Source organism: Macrobrachium rosenbergii, chromosome 56, assembly GCF_040412425.1.
Source record: "Macrobrachium rosenbergii isolate ZJJX-2024 chromosome 56, ASM4041242v1, whole genome shotgun sequence".
NCBI classification, from domain to species: Eukaryota; Metazoa; Arthropoda; class Malacostraca; order Decapoda; family Palaemonidae; genus Macrobrachium; species Macrobrachium rosenbergii.
This window is the reverse complement of record NC_089796.1, coordinates 58,796,363-58,808,862: the sequence shown is the minus strand read 5'-3', so window position 1 is coordinate 58,808,862 and position 12,500 is coordinate 58,796,363. Positions and strand designations below refer to the sequence as shown.

At 36.8% G+C, this 12,500-nt stretch overlaps 2 protein-coding genes across 13 annotated transcripts in view; both read left to right on the top strand.

The window, feature by feature from the left end:
- LOC136836618 (uncharacterized) overlaps nucleotides 1-836 on the top strand; it is an 865-nt gene extending 29 nt beyond the window's left edge. The window contains exon 1 of the mRNA XM_067101081.1: nucleotides 1-836. This exon is cut by the window's left edge and continues 29 nt beyond it. Coding sequence (XP_066957182.1) covers nucleotides 300-836 — 537 coding nt within the window. The 5' untranslated portion in view covers nucleotides 1-299.
- Nucleotides 1-12,500, top strand: part of LOC136836438 (uncharacterized) — a 527,535-nt gene that overhangs the window by 444,571 nt on the left and 70,464 nt on the right. For 4 of the 12 annotated variants that reach the window (XM_067100693.1, XM_067100684.1, XM_067100686.1 and 1 more), the window contains exon 2: nucleotides 7,587-8,293. The exons of the other annotated variants lie outside the window; for them this stretch is intronic. In XM_067100693.1, coding sequence (XP_066956794.1) covers nucleotides 8,225-8,293 — 69 coding nt within the window. In that variant the 5' untranslated portion in view covers nucleotides 7,587-8,224. The remainder of the gene's footprint in view (nucleotides 1-7,586; nucleotides 8,294-12,500) is intronic. 12 annotated transcript variants of the gene reach the window in all.

Here is a 12,500-nt window from a genome sequence, read left to right as displayed (position 1 = left end):
AATTCACACTTATATTTTTACAAGTGGACATTGTGATTCTCGAGTCAGGAAATATATAAAAAACATTTCTACATGAATGTCAGACATATTTGTTTTAAGAAAAGAAAGTCGATAATGAAATTCATAAATAGGTGGAAATATATCTTAGAAAATACTATTTATGGCAATACATGATAATATGTGTAATGTGAGTTTCACCCATAGTGTTAGTACATCCATTCGCTAAAAGCTTCCTTCCAACCATCATTATCATTGTCATCTTTCCCGCCCTCCTGTGAGAAGCTGCTTCTCTCCCCGTCATGGGTCGTTACGGGTACGGCAGCGGGGCCTTTGCCGTCCGAGCAAAGGCCAAAAAGAAACGCCGCGGTTCCGTCGCCAACGATCACGTGCACGCCCACTACGAGAAGTTCAGCACCATTCAGAAGTTCCTCCAAATGCACAAGAACTCGAAGGACTCTGGTCACGGCGTTCCTGATAAAATCGAGGAGGAGAGCAACACCCCGGATGAGGAGACTCTCATCCCTGGTCAGATCCCTTCGACACTCCAGGAAAAGAAAGAGGACAACTTCAAGAGCCTCGTCGCCCCTTCCGAGGCTATGATGCCAGGGCCCTCCTGGTGGCCCGGCCCTCCCCTGCAGCAGGGAGGCGTCGTCAGGCCACCGCCGCAGCTTGCGCCTAATGGCACGGTATCCAATGGAATACCTCAAGTGCCAGACCTGTTTTCCGGATTTTCTAACGGGCCCTGGCTGGAAATTCAGGCTAAGCTCATGCCCGAGGCAGAGAAAGCCTTGAAATATGGCCACCAGTTTTTCTTTGATAACGAGGTAGGAAGCTGATGGAGGTTCTCGCAAAACCTAAATGAAAAAAGAATAAAAGGAGAGGAAGGAGGGGAAAAATGATTAAACAATAGAACCCTCTCTTCCCCTCTTCAACCAAATCCCCTGCACTACAAAATGAATAGAGCGGTATTAAAGGTTCATTGTATATTTACGTTTTCTGGTGTGGCACTGTGGATGTTGTGCTGCCGCCGTTTCTCTATATTTTTGCTTTCATCATTGTTACTGATAAAAAATTTTATGTCCATTCTTACGTAGACATCAATGTTGTTAAGTTTTAACCATTGCATATTAAAACATATGTATGTATATACACATTTATGTTCATGTGCAGATATATATCCAAAAGCTTTTTCTCTTTTCATGCCATCTGCACTGATCACTGACATGATAAAACTCTCAAGAACACTTTAAAGCTGCCGTCGCTGTTCGGAATCCCGAGGCACCAAACCACTAACAGAAAAAATATGAATAAAAAAAGAAACATTGAATAGGAAAACTGAAACGAATACATTCACTAACACAAAAAAACAACGCGACTTCTTTTTTTTATTTCGTAAAGTTTTTATTTTTTCAATAGACACCGAGTCCTCATCTTTTCTTTTCTTTTTTTTCCTCGAAGGACCACCCACGACTTAGAACAGGTAACACGCACGAGATAGCTGCCACAATCAGCAGTTCTAGGCGAAACACATTCACACATATACACGCGTGTGCCGACATACCCATACAAACGAGCATGTGCACGTACAGGAACACAAACCCCATACTCAAGTGTACGTACAGATTCACTGCAGCCTTTGTCTACCAAGAAAGAAATTCAACTCCCCAATCGCTCGTCAACAGTCCAAACTTTTCGCACTTCGGTGTATGTCTTTCATTGTACTAAGATCAGGTTAAATTCATGGCACTCGTCTTGTAAGTGTACAGTCACCTGGCAACAGACAAAATAAAAGAACGCGCACTCATACACTAACTAAACTCGACACGACACGCCAGCATGACCTGTCTTCAAATGTTACACATTTTTTTTTTCAACGTCTGTTCAAATTATATGTAAAATCTTTCGACTGTGACTTTCCGCCATGACTGAATTTTTTTCTGGTGTGTTCTGAAAATTTCCATTGAACTTTCGTCTTTTCTTCTGATAGGCAGTGACCTCGGAGTGCTTCTACAAGACGGACTACAAGACTCACAGTCCACTAATGACAGTGCTTAAAGTTTGCTGCGGTTTGTTTATTATGAAGTTTATTTACAGTCGATTTACATAACAGTGGTCGTTCTGATATATAGTAGATTATTCATGTTCCAGACTGGTGACTTGGTAGAAAAAAAAAAGTTATAATAAAAATAACGCCTTCAACTAGCGAGCTTATTTTGACACGTTGAAGGTGTTGCAGTTCTTCAAGCCATTTTCATGTTTAATGTAGGATACCGTTTCAAGTAACTCAGAGCTTCAAGCAAGAGTTGCTTCTCTCACTACAGACACTTGCCGCTAACTGTTTCAATAACGTTTATCCCATGAGCATTCTGTAGAAATGTTTTGTATATTTATTTACTTATTATTATTTTCTTTGTAGAATTTCCGACGACGAACAAGAAATGAACTTTTTGACCTGTTACCTTCCGGCAAAAGAAAACTTACTGCATTTTGCAATATCTGATAAGAGGAAAATAGACAATGTCAAAAAGTATCGTTATGTCCTTATTTAGTTGGCAACTATTAACTCTAACACTGCTCATTTGACGATCACTGTAACTTTACGATAAAACCTTTCCCAGGTTGTTAAACAAGGGTTTCTTTTCTCACTCTGTAGATCCATATCCGATATAGTTTTGGCGCACCCCTGATAGAATTAAATAGTTTAAATTCTCTCGAGTTTCTTAACGAAAGCATTAATTACCAGTATGTGTTGCTGAAATATTCCGAGCCCTTGCCTGAAGAACAGAATCACTAAAAGAAATATTATAGCATGACAAAAGGTCTATTGTTCAGCGCCACATCACTTATGATCGCATAACTCAGCACTATTACCATTCATTCGACTGCAGTCAGGTAGCATCCAGAAGATCTTGTCATTTAGCTGTGTACAAAATGCATTTCGAGTCGAGTGCCCGTACACCTCATGCATGACTCACGTGCATCAGTCACCAAACCTCATTGACGATCTTGACATTGGACCTTTTTATATTTTATGTAACTGATGTATATATTGTCCCTGAATCCGACACCGCTGGCTCGTTTTGAGGATGTTTCCGCCCTAGGGTGAGTATCGACATTTATGAATGATTGAGGCACTGCATTCAATTTTAATTCACAAATATGTGAGGAGACATTCGTGTACGAATAGCTAATCGCGTCTTACTGGCACTCGTACACATTAGGTTTCTCATCTTGAGTTCAGTGTGAAAAGTAAATATAATACGAATTATATGTCTGGATTGAAATGTGTGTTTGTATATATATCTTTATGAAATACAACAGCTCTTTCCAGAGCGGTTCAAAATACCGATAATTAGATATGATTATTAGATTTACTTGAAGAAGGCGAACGTGGAATGCACTGAAATAACCTGCGGCGGACAATCATAAAAGCCTCCGAGAAACGTTTCAGCACACGTTACCAGATTGCTTTTGTCTCAGATGGATAAACGGAGAAATCAGAAACACGTTTTGAATTAAAACAAATGTACAGTATGTGCAAGAAGTTGACAAAATTGCAATATCATGTTTAACGGAAGTGGCTGGTTTAGTGTTACGATTTGTGTGGTTAATCTTGCCAGGTTTGCATCGAACTTGTCACACGTGCTGTTCGATACCGAAACTTTAAAAGTCTTATATGACGTGTAGATTCCAACTATGTCTTTTTTCGTTCATCTCCTATTGATTGGATTCAGGCAGTCCCTGCTGCTCAAATACATGTTGCGCCCTGACGATCTTCGGTAATGATCATGCCCGATATCGGAAACACTTAAACTGCAATTTACGCGAGTGTTTTAAAGTCATTACAACTTGTTCTATTACATTCAAAGCAGTTTGCAGTCAAACATGTTCCTTGACATAAGTAATAACGGGTTTTAATTAAACATACATAGTTCGTGAGCAGCTACATCATGACCTACATCGACAAGGCCAGCAGCCGTTATCTCTAACTCCGTCAGTTTTGAGAACTGATGCAATGATCGGCGATGACCTCACGATGCCCAGTTGGTGGTGCTTCCTCAGCCTCGTAGACCCACCACGTGTACGGTATTAATTAAGGAAATTGTTTTTTATTTTTCCCCAAAGAAGGAAGAATTCTCAGCAGTTGCATGATAAAAATCCGGTGTGACTTCTCATGCAATATCGATTTTACATTGCAGAAATTTTTAACGTAGAATAAATATGAAATACGTTGTCTTGTTGCATCAGGTATAACAAATCCATATTCTTAGATTTATTTTAAGCTAATATTCGTTCATAATAGTGATATCCTCCGGGTTGGCCATTTCATTTTCGTTATTTAGTTTATAAACCTGTTGTAATCTATTATGCCCTCGTCGAAAATACTCTCTAACTCCTGATCACGTAATGAATTTAATTAATCTCAAATTCATTGAAGTGTTGATATGCACTGTTCTGAAATTCATATTATTTTTTAATCAGGATCAGCTCAAACGCTGTATAAAATTTGATTTATGTGGATTTGAAATTCCATCTGAATGAACTTGCATTTTTGTTAAATTTTCACTAAATTTTATGCTACATTAGTCTGATCTTCCTTTTCAATAATGAGCTTTTCTGGTTTTAAATTTTCCGTTAAATATTGAACTTGAGATGTATGTGATGCCATACAGGGACTGCTTAATCTTGAAAACCCTCTTATACTTTGATCTAGATTTCTCTGGTATTAATTATAAACTGGTCTTTGTAGATTTGATGATATTTTTAGTTAAAGTTAATGATACTAATATTATTCTCTAAGTGATGATAGGAATTTTAGAATTGTTTATTCTGAAACGAATGGCTTAACGGTCCTCAGATTTCCTTGAAGAGGACGGATATGGAAGGCCTTGACATAACTCCAGTTTCAGCGATAATGGGTCATGAACGCTTTCGAAACACTGCTTCTTTTGGGAGGCCTATCGGCACGTATTATCTTGGAAAAATGATTAAATCTTTCATATGGTAGTAGTTCTTTAATTCATCTGCAAGAAAATGAGAAAACCCAAACACACAACGAGAGAAGAAGAATATGGGACCATAACAAAGATCACAGCGTAGTCGACGCGAGTCTACGACTTCCTACACCAGTGCAGACCGGTAAGGCGGCCAGTACTCATGACGAATATCCCCATTTACTTGTATTGATGTGAAGGCCGATTGATCTGTGAACCAATTGCCTTTTCCGACCCCATATCAGAGGGGGAACAGGGGAGGAAGGCAGGAGAGCAAGGTGACAAAAGGAGTATAGGTTTAACTCGGAACGAAGAAGATATTTCTGCCTCGTTTAAAGATAGAAGGTCAAATGGATCCTAAGTATTACTGAGCAGCGAACGTTTATAAATGATTTAATATTACCTCTCGGAATTTTGCGTAATGAGATACACCCAGAAAAACAGTCGTGAATACCGGAGAATGATATACAATTCAGTAACCGTTCGCTGCGGCAACTAAGAGATCTCTTTTGTCATAGCAGTAACTATGTAATTATTAACAGTTTATGCCGTCAGCTAGCTAACTAGCCATTCTTAATAAAGTTTGCTTTAATGCATAGGTGAGCCTAACCTCAGATAAATTTTGAAGTCATACAATAGCCACACGTTACTTCCATCAGCGTAATATCCAGACAAGTCCCGTCCTCATTTCATGTGAAATGTGAGCATCTTCGTCACCGTGTCGAAACGGAAGTCACTCGAAATGCTGAAGTAAAACTGAACCGCTGAATCGATGTCATGCGTCATCTTCCGCCATATTTAATTAACGGATTCTTGGGAGGAGGAGTTAGTGTTGATGTTAAATAGAACTCACCCTGCGCACTTCCCTCACGTGAATATTCACAGAAAACGAGACTCGTCGTACAAGGTTCATCAAATCAATAATATGATAGGTATCACTTAAAGTAACGTCATAAAAATGGCACGTGTGTTTTTTTTTTTTTTTATATAGCTAATGCATAGATATGCTTGTGTCCAAGATACTGTAGTTAAACAACAACGATTGTAGGTCAGCCTATAGCAGTCTTCGTTTGAAGCAGATTGCATTTAATGGCGTTATGTCAATTTCAAGACATATTATTTTAACGTTTTGTTTATACGTTGTTGAATAAAGACTCCCTCTTACCTTTAAGTACAGAAGGTTGAGAATAATTTCACACACAGCTTGTGTCTATAAATTCCATTGTTTACGTCGACTCCTTTCGAGTGATTCATGCTGGAGTCTTATTATTACGGAGTTATTTTACCGTTATTTAGACTTTGATTGTCCGAACTTTCACATGTGTGTGGTTTTTTAAGTCATCCATGGTTAAGCACGTGCTCTTAGTAACCTGTCACGCCATGGCTTCTCCTTTAGCATTTATGAACACGTGACAAAACTGAATAGAAATACTCAAATACTTTCCAAGGTAATGGGAACTTGAATTTCACTTTGAAAGAGTAGCTTGTGAGGAAATTTCTTAAGAATTGTCAAATCATGAAAAGGCGATAGGAGAGATATACATGCAAGAAACTATAAAATTACTGGAAAATAAATATTTTTAAGAAGTTTGCACATATCGTCACCAACAGTGAATCATTATATTAACGGCGGAATGTGAACCCGAGCAACTAATTACCACGAACTCCTAAATGCTCTCATTCCTGAGCGTGGAAATGACCAAGCAGAAATTGGTCGTATCTCATTCATTTCCGTGGTAGCTCGTCGTTAACGTCAGCCTCTGTTAAATACAAAAATTTATGAACGAAACACTTGAGTGCCTGCGGTATTCAGGCCATGATATGGGAAGTCTTTAGGATTAAACTTGCCTCTAATAACAATTAATTTCACCGTGGAGGCATAAGTTGAAGCCTCTTTTAGGAAAATTATTTTGTACTTGAGATTTTCTTTCAAGGTTGCGAATAGTGGTTTTGATTTTCTCATAATGAAATTGAACTTCACATTCAATTCGTCGGGCACCTGTTGCCTTATGATTGAAGTCTTTAACTACACAAAGGTATATTTGACGCTGAAAACCAAAGATTTTAAGCTAAATATATTTCATGGGACAATACTTCGACGATAACTCAGGGCTATTCTTATGCAGTGTAGTTACAGTATAAAAAGTTATGCAGTAGTTCAGTGACCTAATTATCTGCAATAAACCAGTTTCCTCTTGCGCTTAATGAATTACTGTAAGTTCAGTGTATGCTGGATTTTTTTTTATGATAACCGTCTAGATGTTACTACTTACATGGTACAATCATGTTATAAGATTTTTTTTTTCCTTTTCTTTGACTAAAACTTTCTTGACTTTTTGAAGTACATGGACGATATGACTTCCCCCATAAAGCAAGACGATCATATGACTTTCTTTCTGAGAGCGTCATTACACTTTCAGCGTATCTGTGGTAAAGAGTAATAGAAATTCATTGTCCCCTGGATATTTCATGTGAAACTAATTAAACACAATGTCGTCCACTTTTAATTCTTAGTTACTATCATTTGGCTTCGTGACCCATGGAAGTTACATATCCTGAGGTTTTCTTACTAAGAGTCATTTTCTCTTACAGTTGTTTTAAACTTGAAAGATAATGTAATAAATAGCTGGCTATTCATCACAATGAGTGACCTATGGACCATATCGTCTGATTGATCTCAGTGATGTGTGCAAGTTCTGTTAAACAAGAGAAAAACTCAACAAGTGGAGGATAATTTTATTCCCTTGACGAACTCTTTCGAAGGCACTTGAAAACAATAAAAGCGGGAGGCGACGAACATGGGGGAACCAACCACCGCAAATAATGACACACCTGAAAATGAACGCCCCCACCATCTTCCATTTGACCCCCCATGTTACCCTTAAGCACGCCACGGAAAATTGCAAAATGTAGACTTGTACAGAGAGCCTGAGTTTACTTGCATATAAAAACAAGAGCCTTCGGTATACTAATTGTAAGGGAATATGTGTAAAAGCAGTTACGCTCTGTTAGTAGATCATTTCCGTAGATAAACGAGTGTAGAACCAATTGAGCCTGCGGACGACAAAGTAGTCTGTGGCAAGAAGAGGGAAAGAGAAAAAAGTCTCAGCTGCACGGCCGAAAAGGTGGTCAGTGGGTAAGGGACGTAAAGGCAGCCATCAGCTGGTTCTAGTGGCTTGCTGGAAATCTTGTGATGGGCTGGACCCAATCACTAGGCACCCTAAATTGCCATGGCCGTGGGAGCTGCCGCCCTTCGTAACAAGAAAAAAAAGCAGCTCCTTAAACCAGCAACACTCGAGGCAAGTAACCTAGCCTTCCGATCGAGGCTAGTCCAGAGGGGTTGCCCTGTAGTGTGATAGACTTAGTGATTTATGGTTTAGAAGACCACTCTTAGCCTCTAATAGCCTCTCCATTAGAAGTTCACGTAGCGTTTCTTTCTTCTATTACTGTGTTAGATGTTTAGGATTTGTAGTTTTATCTCTTCGCGTGATACCTATCGAGGGTGCCACGCAGACTGGATATTTTTTCTTTTTTAATTTGGGTCTCTGGTCATAGTTTCTGTTACTGTAAAAGAACTGTTTCCCTATTTCAAACCCGGTAGCTATGTGTGTATTCCAGAGACTTACGCGACTTAGAGGACATAAGATATGTATCAATTTATTACTATTATCAATTGAAAGAGTTTTGATATATATATATATATATATATATATATATATATATATATATATATATATATATATATATAATTCTAGTTTGTATCAGTGTATATTAACTCCAAAATGTCTCCTCAGTGTTCACACAAGGCAGTGAATGTATCGCTTTCCAAGTGCCTTATTACGTATTTTCTTATGTACAGTGTTCAATGTGTAATCATCTTTTACGCTGTCCTCTTATTATATTTCCAGTCTGTGTAAGCATTCTTCACACTCTTCTATATCTGTAAAGTAATTTTAAGTTTTTTGAATGGTTCGGACATATGCATCAGTGTATATATTTATTCTTCAGTATATTTCTTGCATGATGTACTCACATCTTTCTTACTTAAGAAGCATTTTGCCGTACAAAGAGTAGCACAGATATTGACACCTACCACCTCCAACACGGTAAGCATTATAAGCCTCTGCAAAGGACAAGGTGTTAGAGGCTGTAAGGTAAGTCCTCAGGTAAGTTAATAAATTCTAATTCAATTAATTTAATGTGTCCTTTAACGTTTTCTCATGTATTTCATTTGTCCGTATAGTAATTTTTACTAGCATTTCAGGAGAATTTATAGAAATCTATTTTAAAATGGATATGTGTTTGCTATAATAATATTATACACATATATATATATATATATATATATATATATATATATGGTTATATATATATATATATATATATACAATATGTGTATGTATGTGTATGTGTAGAATATTTATGAAAATTTTATTTTATGTCATTTTAACAATACAGCAAAATTATTAAATGTAACGTAAGCAACGAAGTTAATTATGCAATTTAGCTGGGATGTCAAATGTATTTAAAAATATACTTTTCTTGCACTTCCTAATATATTATATATACAGTATATGTGTATATATATGTATAAATATATATATATATATATATATATATATAATATATATATATATATATATATATATATATATATATATATATATATATATATATATATATATTTATATATAATATATATATATATATATATATATATATATATATATATATATATATATATATATATATATAATGCTATAATTTGCTCATATCCATAGCAGTGAAAATGAATGTCCAGGGAATCCCCCATGAAAAGTAATAACATGAGATATGGGAACTGACTGACATTAAGTCCTTCTGGCAGTATGCGTTTGAAGGGAGAACCTGTATTTTAATGTATGCACTGTATTGGAATATCTTATTCACCACTAATTAGTCATTAGGCCGAGACATATTTCATTTGGTAAGCTATCAGAACTGTCTTTATCAGTCTTATAGGTAAAATGGGTTAGCGTGAAAAACAAGCGCTCATCCGTAAGTCTCTCTCTCTCTCTCTCTCTCTCTCTCTTCTTTTGCCACTTATGGGTATGATAGTGAACATCAGTCTCTCTCGCTGTCCTGTCTGTTTATTCATATAAGGGTTAGAATAAATCTAATGGAAATTAATCTCTCTCTCTCTCTCTCTCTCTCTCTCTGCTTGCTGAGTAAACCCCTCCGCTGCCCAGAGTCCCTTAATTTCCCTCACATCCCATTCTCGTTCAACACGCAAAGGTCGTGGAGGGATGGGCGTGGACCCAAGCCATTTGACAAAACTCTAACATGACATACTTGCTTGTGCGATGCTTATTTTGCACACTTGCCAACAGTCTCAGAGCTGTGCAGGCATATCTGAAGGTACTGGCTGGAGCAATGAAATAACCACCTTCTGCGAGGCAGTCTTGCTTTTGCAAACAGAATTGCATACCTACAAGAAACTAATCGTGCGTGTTTAAAGTTACGGGGTAAAGTACTGTAAAGTCATGTTTGAAAATACGTGCCAGAAACTATACGTACAAGCCTGAACAGAGTGAGGAGAGAATTAAATTGAAATGAGAGCCTCACTCATATGAAAATGTAAAGCAGCTAACTGAAGAAAGCAGCATGATATAATAATGAATTTAAGTGTAATGCTTTTTTATTTTCGTAAAGAAGACGCCAATTAGAATGGAAATCCAGTGTCTTTCTCTAGTCCACGCCTGAAGGAATAGTCCTAAATTTAAAAAAAAAAAAACGGCAGCGCCTTCATGAATCGGCTTCTTGAAATGAAGCTTACAGAACTATTAATGCTGGTGAGGAAATTAAAATATCTTTATAGGTTTAATCAACGAAAAGTGTAAAAATTACGATGATAGATATAAATATAATTATATTTAGAATTCAACACCTAATCTTGTTGTATACTTAGTGTTTCCACAAATTGTTGGATACTTCGAAATGCCAGATACATTCCATAAATAGACAACAACTGAATTTAAATGATATATTACCTTGTCCTTTATTTTGTCTGTCAGTATCGTACAGTTTTTTTGTTTTTTTTTTGTTTTTATTCCCTCTCTGGTTTATAATTCTGGCCAAGTCCTTCCTAAAATGAATAGCTATTTCCTTCGTTATAATAGGTCATTGCGATTATGGTATCGTGAGTGATATTTTCAGTCACGACAACTTGACGCTGCAGTCGATAATAAGCTTTCCCACTCTCCCCCTCCCCGCCTCTCTCTCTCTCTCTCTCTCTCTCTCTCTCAAATATGATGGTAAACATCAATCTCTCTGCATTTCTCATGTCTGTTTATTCACATGTAAGCTTGATTAAGGCCACAAACATTTAATCTCTCTCATGCAAACAAACGGATGGAGCATTTTCATATAGTTCATTTTCTGAAGTAGTTGTATGCGTAATCAAAATTTCAGCAACAATCAGTTTCAATATCCTAATAATAATAATAAAAAGAGATTTAAGAAAAAAAAAGAGCTACGCTGAAACTAAGGTTCTTATTTCTTCAAGATGCCGGAGAAGAATTAAAGGACCCGTCTTATTGTGAAATGTCTTCTTTTATGGCAGAATATTTCAGTGAACTCTGAACTTTTCCGTAATTAGGAAAAACAACCTCTCTGGCAACTGCCTGCCTCCTCCCATCTCCATATCTCTCCCCCCATCCCATCCGACCATCAAGTCTCCTTCCCGTAGAATTCTCGGTAGAATTCCTTCGTTATTCATATCTGGAAAATCCATTATTTCTTTTTCTGTTAGCAATTTTTTTTAGGTATTCTCCAGGAACGATATCGTTAGTGAATATTGCGGAATTTTTAAATAAATATTTTGAATAACTGATTATGATTTCATGTTTTTTCCTCTACAGGTTTTTGTACTTGAAAGTTTTGATTTAGATCTGGCTGAAAGGATTATTTACATTTTTGACCGAAATTCTTGACAGGTTTGAGTTTCTGAATATATTTTGAGAAAGGACAAGGTCGTTTTAACTAGAAATCTTTTAAGAATTTTATATTCAGTTAGAAATGGTAGGCTGTGTTTTTGCGCTACTTCAGTCTTCTTATCTATTAATCTTCGCTGTTTTATCTAGGGTATACTGTATATAGTCAAACTTACCTACTCACTATTTATGTTAGATATTTAAAATATTAGTTTATTTCGTCGATCATTTAGGGTCTAAGGAACCCGAAAAATATTTGTTTTTTGTGGATATATGCTAGGCGCTCGGAAGAGCTCCGAGAGTTTGTTAGCGTCGACTGATTGATTTGAAGCTTAATGACAAGACAGCAGGCTCGATAAGTGTTTTTCATAACCCCCTTTTTTTTTTTACAACGTTAGTATTTTCGGGCAATAAATTGATCTTTAATCAGCAATGTGAAACACTGTAAGAAGGGAGCATATTCGTGTTTTCAGATATTTAAATTATATTTCAGAAATGGCTGAAATTAACAAAAATGATTAATGTAGCGGAACTC